At 48.1% G+C, this 14586-nt stretch overlaps 1 protein-coding gene across 22 annotated transcripts in view; it reads right to left on the bottom strand.

The window, feature by feature from the left end:
- Positions 1-3786, bottom strand: part of NFASC (neurofascin) — a gene marked incomplete at its 3' end in the record, with an annotated part of 189908 nt that extends 186122 nt beyond the window's left edge. For 19 of the 22 annotated variants that reach the window (XR_013991716.1, XM_081025939.1, XM_081025960.1 and 16 more), the window contains exon 1: positions 3657-3786. Coding sequence is in view for 18 of the 22 variants with exons in the window: in XM_081025939.1 (XP_080882065.1) it covers positions 3657-3759 (103 nt within the window). The remainder of the gene's footprint in view (positions 1-3656) is intronic. The other 3 variants (XM_081025953.1, XM_081025942.1, XM_081025952.1) reach the window with 3 other exon arrangements.
- Positions 3787-14586: the final 10800 nt, after the last annotated feature.

Here is a 14586-nt window from a genome sequence, read left to right as displayed (position 1 = left end):
CACAAAAGCTCAGGACACACTAATGAAATGCACTCAGTTAGGTGTATGGGAAGAGGAGGGGCCCTCAGAAGATGAGGCTAGGTATCTCTATCCTGAGACTCTTTCCCAGTTCAGCTATGGATGTTCATGGTGACCTCTGCTCAAGCCCATGTCTGCTAAGGGCCTCCCCTGCTCAACACTCACGCCCCCAATCTGGACTTCTCTGACTCCATGACGCTGCCCTCCTCAGACCTGCAAGACCCTTCCACCCACCGCAGTGCTTGCACTGTGTTCACTCACCTTGTTTCTGAGAACGTATCTGTGCAGGACTTGCTATTTCCCCATCAGGCGCGGGAACCTCCCAAGGGCAGAAACTGGGCATCTTTCCTCTGACTCACTCTGACATTCTAAGCATATCCCGACCATACTTGGGCCCTCAAATACAAGTGCTTAGGAGACAGGAATGGGAAGGATAAGTAACCTTGACCTTGTCCCCGAGTGCCCTATGGGTGCCCCTAATCAGGCTAAGGCAGCACCTAGCCATGTTCGGCTGCACAAAGAACATCCAGTTTTCCCTCTCAAACCAGGGATTTGGTAACATCTTGTTTTGCCTCCCCCTCCACTCTTTTCCTCAGAGTCCACTTCAGAGCCAGCCCTGACCACTCAGGATAGCATCAACCTAGCCCTCCTCATAGCTGTGGTGGAGAGGGGGCTAACACCACTGGAATGAAACATGCTGCCGTTCAACGCCCCGTCTAGACGTTCTCACTCCAGCTTATCTGTGTTATTTGTCTGATTACTTGTCTCTCTTTTCCATTACACTGGGAGCTCTGAGAGATCAGACCCTGTCTTGTTTTCATCTCTAGGATCCCAGCACCCAGCAGAGCAGTACATTTTAGGGTTTAATTACCATTTGTTAAAGGAATACGAATGTAACCAGCCTTAAATTCCTCTCACTTCTTTCTCCCCTCCTCCTCGAGGCCAAACAGACTGAGGCCTGCACCTCTCTGTCTCCCCCTTTCTGGTTGCTTAAGAATATTTTTTCCTAAAGTCATGATCCTCACATCCCAGCTCTTAGATGGTCTTGGAGGAGTGGTTCCAGGGGAAGGGAACAAGTTGCAACACCAGAGTGATGAGAGACTTGGAAGACCATCCCTCAGTCACTGCAGAAATAGGACCCTCCTCTGTGCCTCTCCCCTTCTCATATCCAAAGCCAGAACCCACCCCCTAGATATCAGCCACCTCCTCAATGTGCCCCTGAAAGAGTCAGCCCCTCAGAGCCACAGGGAGCTTTCCAGGGAGCTGGCTCCTCTTTCTCTGTGCCTCAGTGGATCTCTGTGTAGCTTTTGTGATGTCAAACAAGACATATGGAGTGAGATTCATTTCACAAAACTAGGATATACGTACATTGTTATCAGAATCCCCCACTTAACCTGAGCTCAAATCAAACATTTAAATGGCAGAATCTTAATCCAATCAGCTCTTGAGGATGACAGCTCCAGGTGATGACGCCTCCTGGACCAGGAAATGGCAGGGGAAGCTTCCTGCCCCACCCCCACTCTTGATGGGAAGGGAGCACAGAAGGGCAACAAAGCAGAGGACAGCCAGTCCTCCAGCTCGCCTCCTGCACGCCCCCACCCCTTGCCAGGCACTGACTGAGTCCCACTCAGAGTTGCTGCATATGAGCTGGAGTCCAACCACTCAGATTTCTAAAGTTAGGGAGCCTGGCAGAAAAGGGACAGATCAGTCAGCAACTTGCTCTTAACTTCCAATTTAAGCCTGGGGGTTTTAGCTGATGTCCCCAAGACAGGAATTGGGCTGCCACTCCCTGTTTCATGGGCAAACACAATTTACAGGGCTAAATGTAAATGTCTCTTTCTTCATTTGTGTTATTCTCATCCTCTTTCTCTACACACACACACACACACACACACACACACATCTTCAGCTGAATCCAAAGACAAGAGGGAGAAATTACTCCCTCAGAAGTGCCAGCTCAGTCAAGACAAAAGGTAGAAAGTACTAGATGCATCGCAGACCCCACCCCCACCCCCACTCACCTTCTTCAATTCTTCCTGCAATGCAATTCCACCAGATCCACTCATCTCCAAACCAGGGGAGGACAGGTCTCTGCCTCTCTTTTTCTCCCTGTCCCCTACTCCCTTCCCACAATTGGTATAACCTCTATCCCCAGGGGCTTCCTCGTTCCACACACATTACAGCTAGGCTTCTCCCACTTAAGTCTCAAGTTTGGTGGGTTCTGAACTTGCCAGTCTCTGGCCCATACAAACGATTCAACTCCTGCTCTGCAGTCTGCCCTTGCTGGAGATTTGACTAAACGCAGGGTTCACAATAGTTCCAAGGGTAGATATGACACATCATCCCATGGAGATGGACAGACAGAAAAGGGATACTGTTACCCACTCCTCCAGACTGAGGGAGAAGGCATCTCTCCCCAATACACACGCGCACACACACACACACCTTTGAGAAATGCCAAGAAGGAATCAGGAGCAGAACCTGGCTCAGGCAGGGCAGGAGAGGGGCTGCCATGGGGATCAGAGTCTAGGTGATTCAGCACTCTGCCCACTCTCAGCCCAGCCCTTTGGCTACACTCATGACAGCTCCTGAAGCCAAAGTGCTGACCTGGAGGCTGAGGAAGAATCCTTTCTAAAATCCAAAATTCTCCAACCCTCCAGTGCGGCTCCTCATCCAGGCCTTTGCATCCCAAAGCTCAGAACAAGACCAGGAAGAGGCCACTCAGCCATTCCTCTGACCCTGCCTCTTCCCCATCCTAGCTTCCCTATGCTTAGCACCCCCTCCCCCAGTCCATCTGGGAAACAAACCTGAACAGCTAGGTGAAGACGAACACAAGAAAGGTCTAGCAACCCCGGCATCCTTTGCCCCCAAACCATGAATAAGATCAAACACGCAGAAAGGGGTTATAAGTGGCAATGGCAAGTACACTGGGCCTTCAGAGCCCAAGGCCTCCCCAAGCAGAGAAGGAGGGCCCAGTGGCAGGTGAGGGGCTCAGTACAAGCCCTGTGGCTACAAGCATCACTGAGAAGGGCAGGTGGGGAAGGTGATGGGGGCATGCGATCTAACAGCCAAGGGGCAGAAGATGGAGTTATTGAAAGGGACCGAAGCATCTGGGAAGGAGCTGGGACAGAGTGTACAGAGGGGACCTGGAGAGGACTGTGAGGGGGCTGATGGAGAGACAGGCGCACAGAGTGATGGGGTATGAGGGGGAGAGAGCTGGGGAAGGCAAAGAGAGGGGCTGATGTGCAGGGTAGGATAAACAGAAGGGATGGGGATCACACAAAGTGGGGTGTGTAGGTAAACAGAGGTATCACGGCAGGGCTCGTGGAGGAGGCAGGGACAGAAGGAAAGGGGGAAGCCGGTTAGGATGCAGGAAGGGGGAGGGGATGTGGCCAAGGAGATAGAAAGGGTATGGGGTGTGCAGGGGGTCGGGAGCTGGATGGGGGTGGGGTGCAGATATGGACAGAACAGGATGGATTCAGGGCAGGTGACGGTGTGAAGAGAAAGGACTGGATGTGGACAGAGGGGGATGGGGACCGAAAGGGGAGGGCGGGGGGAAAAGGGAGTGTCTCTAACTGGGTTCCCACGACCCCCGTTGTGCCCCCACCCCCATCTCTCTGGGGTCCGCGCTCACCCACCTCCAAGGGCTCGGGCTCCGGCCCTGGGCGCAGTGTGTGCTGCCCGCTGCGGCGCCACTTCCCCCGCGTGCCCTGCAGCGCCTCTCGCCGCCAGCCGCCGCATTAGGGCAGAGACCAGCCCGTGCGCGTCCCCGAGCGGCGGCGCGCCCCCGACACCCTGCGTGCGCGCCCCCGCACCACTCCCTTCGCGCCGCGCGCGGAACCAGGACGCAGAAAGAGGCGTGAGGGATGCTCGGGCCCGCCCGTCCGTGCGTCGGGAGCGGTCCGCACGACCTGGACCGGGGACAAGCCCCCGCTTTCTCTCCTCGTCTACCTATGGGTGTCACTGCCGACCGGCTTTGAAAATGATCCTTCAGTTCCTGAGCGCCTAATACGGACCGAACACACAGGAAGAAAGATGCTGAAGCCCCGGCGTATCACGTGTTTGTCCTATACAGGCTCCTCCACCATCAGACTGACTTCTGGGGGCAGAAATTTGTCTTCCCAGGGAGACCTGCTTACAGCAGACTCTCCAGGAATGTTTGTTGACTGAAGAATTCTTGGATCCTGAGTTGAGGATGTGAGAAAGGTTGTGACACCCGCTGGGGGTGGAGTGGCCTTCAAAAAATGGGAGGTTTCATCTGCCCTACGGGGCCTCAGACCTTGTCCTGTACTTGAGTTAGTTGTAAGAAGCCCAGGCCTGGGAGACCGGAGATCCAAGTGCTAGTCTCGGCTCGGTGACTGGCCTCTGACCTGGGCAAGACATTTCTCTGTGGGCCTCAGTTGCGCCAACTGAACCATGAAAAGTTGCTTGGATGATCCCTTCTGGTTCTTTTTAGTTCAGACATGGAAAATGCATTAGGCCCTAGTTAACATGCACAGGCAGAAACCCAAGCTCACTTATAACCTGAAACAGTGGAAAGATCTGGGATAGAACCCTGGGCTTAGAAGAGCACTTGGAAGTCCAGCCTCCCATCCCAAACTACAGTTCCCTCAGCAGGCCCCCTCTGAGGTTCCATTCAAGGCCATGTTAGGCCGCCTTTTCTGTGTACACACAGCTCCTGCCCTGACACCACATGTGCTGAGCTGTACCCATCTGCCTGCCTCTCTGTGTCCCCTCCAGCCTGTGAGCTCTGGGAGAGCAGGAATACATCTTGTTCCCCATGCTTTCGCCAGTCCTAGCACATAGTAGGTGCTCAATAAATGCTTGCTGAAGGAATGAATAACTAATAACGATAGATGAAATCATCTAGGTAACTGACAAAATTGTTCCAATCTTCAGTTAGGTGCTTTGAGACCAACAATTATAGCCAATGGGCAAAGGCTATGCCATGGGAAAGGGAGAAAGGTGGATATGGCAGGACCAGAAAACATAGCTGCCCACAGGTGTCAGGGATTCTGGGCAAGGTTTTGCAGGGGCCCTGTCTATACAAACAATTTGATTCCACTCAAAATCTTGTCATCAGCGTCATTCTGGCAGTCCGATTGCACACAACCCTGTGAATAAAACAGCACACTGTGAACGAAATAGTGTATCCTCCTGGAGCCCGGCCTGACCACATAGGCCCTGGCATGATCTCATAGCAGCCAGTGCTGGAGCTTCTTGCGGGTGTCTGGTCCACCCCACTGGAGAGAGATAGGAGGGAGTGTAGAGGGTTGGAAAATTCTCTGAAGGGCAGAATCTGGAAACTGGGAGCCCTATCCGAATGGCACCACAGGCCCTGGCCCCAGGCACTGAAGGGGACACTTAGAAAACTTAGAGGAAGGTGCTTCCAAGCATCAAGTCCCCTCAGGTCTGAACTCAGGGCAGAACTCCCCTTACCCTCTGTGGGGACAGAGCCCCAGAGAGCAGTTTCCAGGCTCTCGGCCTCACGTGGAAAGGTGCTGGCTCAGGTAGTAGATGGCCATCAGCTGTGACTAGTTGGCCATCGGCGGTTACCGGTTAGCCATTAGCCACTGATATAACTGCCGTGGCCAAGCTGGCAAGGTGGCGGTATAATGGTGTGGCGTCCTGGCGTGGCATGGATGTGGTGGAGTGTGAATTATGGATTGCACACAGGAGGATTGCAGCTAGCAAGTGAGGGCGGTTGGCAGAGACAAGTGGATGGCAGGTTGCGGATCGTGTGGCTCCTGCTTCCTGTGTCTCCAACCCAGCTGCCAGCAAGACTGTAGTGGTATGGCTCCCTTACCTATGGCTCCGTGGGTGTTCCTTTTTGGCCTCGCCATGTCCTGCATTCCTATGTGGGGAGCGGGAGCTGAGACCCCCGCATGACATCCTGCATGACACCCTCCTTACTGGAAGTGTGCAGCTGTGGCTGGCTCCATGAGATAAAGAAACTAATTTTCTTTTTCTAACCACCTATAGTATGTAACCACTGGGTTTCTTGTATATATCATTCCCTTGCTTTTTACAGCACTAGGAGGCAGATATTTTATAGGCAGTATTGTATAGTGTCTGTGCTATCAGCTCTAGAGACAGCCTGCTGCTGTTCAAATCCCACCTCCACCACATCAGATCTGGGTGAATTTGGGCAATTCGCTTATTTCCTTCTTATTTCTTTTAGAAAGTATCATTAAAGCTTTATAAGTACATAGTTGAATCTCAGCTAAATAATTCTACAAGATTTCTCATAAAATACATTTCCCCCATGCTTTCCTCTGTCCAGAAGTCACCACTTTCAGCTCTTTTGAGCTGCTTTTTTGGCTATTTACCTCCATATCTCTAAACAGCATGCCATATTACTACTTCTTGCCTCTAGTTTAGGCATTATGTATCTCTTGATTTCATCCTATGAAAGATTCTTTCACTGCTGTATGTCTTCTTTGGAGGAATGTCTTTTCATGTCCTCTGCCCATTTTTTTATAGCTAAGAAAACTGAGGTCTAGAGGGATATTAGATCACACAGTGATTCGGTGGTTGAAACTGAACTGGAACTCAAGTGTAAAGAAATTAAGTCTGGGTCTAAGGGGAGTGCAGAGCGTCGGGGTGGGGGTGGGGGGCACCGAGGGTGGAGGCAGGCGTTCCTTGGCCTTGGTGTCCCCAGCTGCTGGCCTGTCCTGATCGGGGATGGGGCACCACCTGCTGGTGAAGGACTCAAGGATGAAGCAGCCTCAGCCTTGCAGGCTGGTCTACACGCTTGTCAGGAAAAGACTTAGTGCTAGGGGCACAAAGTGGTCGCTTTTTTCTTTCCAGACGTTGATCTGGCCTTCCTGTTTTCTTTCCTTCCCTGAGTTTGTATTTCTAGTTCTGACTGAAACCCCAGCCCACATGGACTCTGCTGACCCTGGACCTGAAACCCCACTCACGGTGTCCTCTGTTGTGGCGAATGGCGAGTCACTGGTGATTGTCACATTCCCTAGCATCTCAGAGTTCCCAACCAAATTGCACAAGCCTGCCTTATCCTGGGCTCAGGCCAAGAGACAGCCCCCAGGCACTGAGTCTCGGGTGCTTACAGACGACACTGGACATGTTGAGGGATGGTGCCAGCTGAGGGACAGGGCTGGGCCGCCAGTGTCTCTTACACCCTCCAAGCCACCTGCTCCTCCTGGTCCCCAGAAGGTGCAGGGAAACAGTCAGTTTCATACATTTTTTTTTTTTTGGTGGAGGTTTAACTTGATGTAGCCTTTTGGGAGAGCAATTTGGAAGTACCATAAAGACTTGCAATGTACCCTTTGACCTGTCCGTGCCACCTCTAGGAATGCAGTCTGCAGAAACACTAGCACAAGTCACAGAGATGTGTACACACGAGGATGTTTGGTATAGCCCATCTAGAGTTCAGTGATCAAATACGTTGTGATAATCCGTGCAGTGGAGAAGTATGGAAGTATTTGTTTTTTAAAACCAAACGGGAATGAACAAGACCCCTCCCCAGTTGGGAATCTTGGCATTTAGAAAACCGTTGTCAAAAAGCTTTTTTTTTTTAAACACAATTGTGCGAATAGTTTTGAGAGTGATGTGCGCTGCTGACCACAAGGGCATCTATGCCAGCACAATCACATGATTAAGACATATTAAACAATCTCTCTTCTGGAAACCACTCGCTCCCTTAACTTTGTGGTATACAGTACTCCTATTTTAAGACCCAGCTTAGACCTCTCCCATGGGGAAAAACAAATCTCTCCCTCTGCCAGACCCAGCCTCTAATCTGGGTAGCAGTGCACACAGCAAATGCTTCCCTCAGCACTTATCACACCACATGTCTTTAGCAGCATGTCTCCCGCCTAGACTGGAAATTTCCTGAGAGCAGGGGATCTGCATCCGCAGAGCCTAGCACAGCACACTGCTCACAGCTGAAGCTCCGTTAGTATTTGTCAAAGAGATGAATGAATGTATGCATAAAAGCAGGGCTTTTACAAACATAGACCATACTAATGATGGTAGCCACTGGCCACTTGTGGCTATTTAACTAAAATTACAAATTCAGTTCTTCAATCACATTGGCTACATTTTAACTGCTCAATATATTGTTAGTGGCTACTGTATAGACTAACACAGATTGAAGAACATTTCCATTGTGGCAGAAAGTTTTATTGAACAGCACTGGACCACATTATGACTGGTGCCACATGGAGTTGTGCAGTGCTCGACCTGCACAACAGTCCAGAGCGGGCCTGTGTGAATGAAGTACCGTGTTTCCCCAAAAATAAGACTGGGTCTTATTTTCTTGCTCTGATGCATTAGGGCTTCAGGTGATGTCATCCTGAAAAATCATGCTAGGCTTATTTTCTGGTTAGGTCTTACTTTCGGGGAAACACTGTATGTCCATGTGTGTGGTGTTGCCAGCTGCTAGTAAAAGAATTACACAGACATCTATAGTCTAAGACAGGCATGAGAACATCAAAAAGCACACTGTAAAGAATACCCCCTTGATAAATAAATGCAGGCCAAGTGAAGTAAATAGGTGTTGTCAAATATATGAAGAATGAACAGACCAAAGGAAGGAAATAAAAAAGAGGGTTGGGCTGTCCTCATTGCTTGAAAACTAATATGTTACCCTTCTTATAGTTGAAATGGACATGACTTTGCTAGAATTATTTCTTGGGAAAATCAGCATATTAGACAAAAATAATCCTGCTGGTTCTTGACGTACACCCAAAGGAAATATGATCTTTATGGAGCAACCATAGAAGATCTCTAACATGGCAGCCACTAGTTTTCTGGGTAAGGTAAGATTTATAATGGTATTTCCTGTTGTTTTCCATAAACCATTGAAATGTCCTATCCATTGCAACATTTCAACCTTCAGATTATCTTTCCGACACTGTCTCTTGCATATTGCAAATACATAAATATCCTTTGACTGTGTTTCAGTTTTTGATCAGGAAAATGTACCTTTCCATTTCTGCCAAAGAAACTGTAAATCCAAATGGTTAAGGATATCTTCTTTTGCACTGGACCATACCTACCAGGCTGGATCAAAGCAGAAGACGCGTCACCTGTACTTTGCAGCAGGCCTGGGGCCCTGTACTCCAGACGGCAGGTCCCAGACCCCGGGCTCCCCTGTTTCTGCCCTGTCCCACCGCCCTCCACCCCTATCCACCAGCATAATTCCCTGTGGCTGCCAGGAAAGCATGAGCTGGGAGCGAGGAGGTAGCAGCTGAAAACCCAGCTTGTGGGCCTGGCCACCCCCAAGTAGTTTATCTTATTAATGCCAATTTATTAAGACAGAACCCCTGGGAAGTGAGCAGGAGGAAGTGTCTGTTTTAAATAAGTGTCTGTGCCTCATGTCTGTAAGCTTTACACCCGAGCTCAGTGGGAGTGGCCAGGCCCAAGATGGGAGCCCCCACTGTCTCCCACTTCCTCTGGGTGGGTGAACCCAGGAGAATGGATCTAACTGGGCAGATGGGATGGTGTACACTTCTGAACACAAGGAGATTTGTCACAATTTCATGACTGTTTGTGCAGGCTTCCTTTTAAGGGTCCTTTAAGAGTTCATTTGCAACAAAGAGTTTGTTTATGAAATAACAATGGCTTTATAAAAATAGCCTTAATAATTAAACCTTGCTCTCTCTCAGGCTTTGAATGAACTAACTGCTTCAGTTCTGAAATGTTAGGAGCTGAGGGAAATGCTATCTTCTTGCTAGGATGTTCCTGGTTTGTAATGAGTCCTCATTGAAACGGGGGATGAAATAAATGGTGCCACACTCTGTCAGACACAAAAGAGCATTTTAAATGAATTAATGAACAGCTATAATTTAAGATTATTCAAAGCACCTAAGAAACTTTCATGGGCCATTAGCTCCTTCTACTTCATGTGGACCAAGTGCCGTGCATGGCCAAGTGGACCCTACCTGCAACGGCGTGTGTGTGGGGGAGGGGCAGGGTCAGAAGGGAGGAAACCCCCACCCCCCACAGATAGTGTTTCTTCTCTTACTGACACCCAGATTTAAAACTTCCGATGACAGACAAAAGCTTCTCACCTATCCCCCACCTTGCCCATGGAGAACCTTCCCTTGGACAGGCATCTGACCATTGTGTGCGTGTTTGTGTGTGAGGGGGAGAATGCATCTGTCTGAAGCAGTTATGTGCTGGTTAATATTTAACAGCTGATTCACTGGGGGAAAAAAGAAGCCCTAATGTGTAGGGATTTCCAATTTCTGTGGTGTAAATTCTCCCACCATGGTCAATTTCAAGGTACCAGCAGGAGGTCATTGAATGTGGAGTTGGGAAGAGGTACAGAGTTGCTCACCATTGTATAAGATTTCCACCATACCAATACAATCCATGGAAGTAACCTCAATATAGTAGAATAACGAGAAAATGATGATTCATGGATTATTTCTTACTTTTGTTTATAATATAATTATTTAATTGTGAGCTTGTATAATTTAATTTTTAGTAATGAGTGTGTATCACAACCAGTTGCAAAGTTCCTGGAAATTCAGTGATGGGCTCTTCAATGAGCTGGCACAGGCTGGCTCCTGCACATTATTGCCCTGAGCCGCTCAGGAGCTTTCAAGTGCCTGTTGTTGCAATTTTACTGCTTCAAGTTTCTGTTGCATGGCTCCACCACCACCTCAGTGAGGTTATTGTGCTCAACGTGTTTTAAAGAAGTGGACACCAGATGCGGGAGACACTGGTGATAATCCATGCAAATCCACTTTAGTGGTGGGCGCAACCATCCCCAGCTGCGGTGACAGCACAAAGCTCCCCCTGTCATTCTCTGGAAGCCCACTCTGGCTGACAGAAGCAGCCTCTCCTTGACATGCCTGAAGGTTACAGGGGCCAATAACTCATGCAGGGTACAAAGCCTGAGCCTTTCCCTCAGGGAGGATATGTTGTGGAGTGTGTTACACCCAGATCATCTGTGGGTCAGGCCAAGGTCTTTAAGACACAGTCAGGCTTGGCAATTTCCTCTTCATCCTGCTTCTCCCATTCCCTTTGTCTGAGATATGCACCCAATCCCTGCCTCAGGCTCTGCTTCTAGGGAACTTGACCAAAGATGGGACACCTCAGAGGGACTTCCTGACATGCCACAGTGATCAAGATAAAAGTTGAACCCTGGTCTCCCAATTTCAAAAAAGTGTTCTTGCCATCATCCTACAGCTGCTGCTTCTACTCAAGACTCTTTAGTTACTAAGGAAAGAAGCTGAAACCCAAACCCCTTAGTGCGGCGTTCAAGTTCCCAGCGCTTTTAGTCCAGCCTTCCTTTCCAGCCTTATTGCTAGAGTTCCCTCCAATTATACCCTTGACTTCAACCAGAGCAGATTGCCTTCTGTTTCTGAAAACTGCCCTGGTTTTTTTGTCTCCATGCCTTTGATTCTGTTGTTCCTTCTTCAAAGCAAATAAATTTAAAGGTAGCATGTGCCTACTGTATTCAAGGCATTGTACTCTAGACTAGCAGTCTTCAAAATGGGGTATATCTGTCCTTGTAGATAGTGGAAGACTTTCCAAGAAGTATGTCCACAAAAGTAATTTTAAGGGAACTGGTTTCTAGGTCCTCAACTTCCACACTGTGCTTTCCTGAAATTGTCAGCCTGCATTCAAAAGAGTCCTTTTATCACTTTACAAAAGAAAGGGAAATTCCCCCATCTATCTCAATTTTTACTACAGTGCATTGCCCTAGTGTATAAAAATAATATTTCAAAATATTGGTTTTGGGAAGGTTCCTTCAATGATTAGTCCAAGTATGTTTACCCTTAGGGTATTCAGAATCAGTAAGAGACTGTGATGAAAACCTGTGGTCAAGCAAGAATGGCTGAGTCTTTGGTGCCAGGCAAAGGGGTTTTGGCCTTGGTGTAGGGGGAAATGGAGCCAGTTGGCAGGAAACACCCAGCTACAGGGCTTTTGGTGGGAGTTGCTCTGGGGCGAACTTTTCCCTGCTTGCATGTTTTACAACCTGGGGTCATTAGTGCTGTACCAAGGTTTCCAGGTATGGCATATCTTCAGAGATTATCAGTTTTGTTCAGATTTGATGAGGACAGAGATGGGGTGGGGGGAGTTTAGCCATGTAGTGTAATTGTCATATATTAAAGTAATAATAGCTAACGTAGGTAGTGCTTACTGTATGCCTGTCCTTGGTTTAAGAACTTGATATCTATTAAACATACTGAATCATTACATCATGGCCACGAGGAAACCAAGGCTGCAAACAGAGGTGAAGTACCTTGCCCAAGGTCTCCAGCTGGCAAACGGAAGATCTGAACTCAGATCTGAACCCAGAGTCATACCCATGCGGTAAGGCTCCAGAGCCTGTGCCCTTAACACAAAACTAGATGTCTTCAAGCAAATGCAGATTTATTTCAAAGTAGAAAACAAAATTTGATGAGTGTTCAAGTTAAAACTTTAGGTTTTCAGCTTCCTTTCCTAGTGGGGTGGTGGGGTGGGGACTTTTTCACTCTGCCATGACCTTTGGGTAGTTGGTGCAAAGTCTTTTCCATCCTTCTGGTCTCTATTTATTGTTCTGGGTGGAAATAAGATGGGAAGAAATGGACGAGGGGCTGAGGATGTGAGAAGAAGAAAGGAGGACAGACACCAATCCTGGTGGGGGGAATGCCATCTGCTTGTTCATGAAGTTCTTGCTCTCTATCTTCTAGCTCATTAGGATCTTGGAGGGATCAGGCTGGAGTATCTGCTGGCATCAGGAGGGTAATGACACCTATCTCTCCACCTGGGCTATAGTTGTTCTGCAGAAACCCTCCACCAATGAGAGTGCTGTGTCTGTGCCATGCAGGGATCAGCCAACCATGGGAGGAGGCAAAGGGGCAGGACAGCCTCTAGAGTGATGGGTGGGGGCAGGGATCACAGTGAAAGTAAAACTTATGGCCAAGGTTGACTTGCCTTGGTGAAAGGGGGAGAAGAGGATTATGCTAAAATGTGAATGATAGCATTTCTATATGTTAGAGCCAATTAAAATATAAAGAAATAGAGGCGGGGAACTCCTAAAAGCATGAGTGAATGTGTTCCCTGCCCTAAATTCTATTTTTTTAAAATTAAGACTTTATTTTTCAGAGAAGTTTTAGGTTCAAAATGGGAAGGGTATGGAGATTTTCCAATCCTCCACACACACAGCCTCCCCCACTACCAACACCTCCCACCAGAGGGGTGCATTTGTTACAACTGATGAACCTACATTGACACGACATTGTCACCCAAAGTCCATAGTTTACATGAGGGCTCACTCCTGGTGGTGTACGTTCCATGGGGTTAGACAAAGGTATAAGGACATCTATCTACCATTATAGTGTCAAACAGAGAAGTTTCACTGCCCTAAAAACCTCTGTAATACCCCTATTCACCACCTACCACTCCGATCTTTTTGCTGTGTCCATAGTCTTGCCTTTTTCAGAATGTCAGTTCATACAGTATGAAGCCTTTTCAGATTGGCTTCTTTCACTTAGTAATATGCGTTTAATATTCCTCCATGTCTTTTCATGGCCTGATAGCTCATTTCTTTTTAGTGCTGAATAATATTCCATTGTCTGGGTGCACCACTGTTTGCTTATCCTACTGAAGGACGTCTTGGTTGCTTTCAAGTTTTGGCAGTTATGAATAAGGCTGCTATAAATATCCATGTGCACGTTTTTGTGTGGACATAAGTTTTCAACTCCTTTGGGTCAATACACTCCTTTGAGTAAAAAGCTCAATTGCTGGATCATATGATAAAAGTATGTGCAGTCTTGTAGAAAACCACCAAACTGTCTTCCAAGGTGGCTGTACCAGTTTGAATTCCCACCATCAGTGAAAGCGAGTTCCTATTGCTCTACATCCTTGCCAGCATTTGGTGTTCAGTGGTTTGGTGTCAGGGTTCCCGATTCTCGCCATTCTAATAGGTGTGTAGTGGTATCTCATTGTTGTTTTAATTTGCATTTGCCTGGTGACATACGATGTGGAACTTACATTCTATTTTTCACACTTTCTTGAAGTTTTCTTTCCCTTTTTCTAGCAAGAAAAGAAAATATTTCTTTTCTAAAGAAAGTGGAGACATAGGAAACAGACAAAAAATTTTACTTCTATCCGGAAACTTCTGTGCTTTCTCTGAAAATTTTTTTCCTGAAGTTTGCTGTTTGTAAAGCTCTTACAGACACCAAAGATTATAAGTAGTCTTCTCAAGGAAAGCTAGGGAACTGAAGCCTGGAGAAGAAAAGTGGCTTGGAGGTCTCACTGTGACCATGTGGCTTCTCCACTGGGTGGGGTTTGGGGCAGGTTGTTTACATAGGATCTCATGAAGTCATTGCTAATAAACTGTTATGTACAAATCACATTTGTAGTTCCAAAATTGGACTTGGGGTTGGGAAGTGGCCCAGAAGCCTGAGAGGGAGGGTGACAAATGAAAACGGAACCTCTGACTGGGTGCCCATGCAAAGCTCAGGGAGTCACATTGGCTTCCATGCCCGTGGTCCCCAACCTTGGGGAAGAAGGTAGACTGACAGTCACAGCCACTAATCTGCAGAGGGCATCCAACTGGTTGTAGAGGCACTTGAGATGGAGGGTCTGTGGGAGAGTGAGATG

Source organism: Rhinolophus hipposideros (genome assembly GCF_964194185.1).
Source record: "Rhinolophus hipposideros genome assembly, chromosome: 19".
NCBI classification, from domain to species: domain Eukaryota; kingdom Metazoa; phylum Chordata; class Mammalia; order Chiroptera; family Rhinolophidae; genus Rhinolophus; species Rhinolophus hipposideros.
The sequence above is the reverse complement of the archived record's forward strand: the minus strand, read 5'-3'. Positions and strand labels throughout refer to the sequence as shown.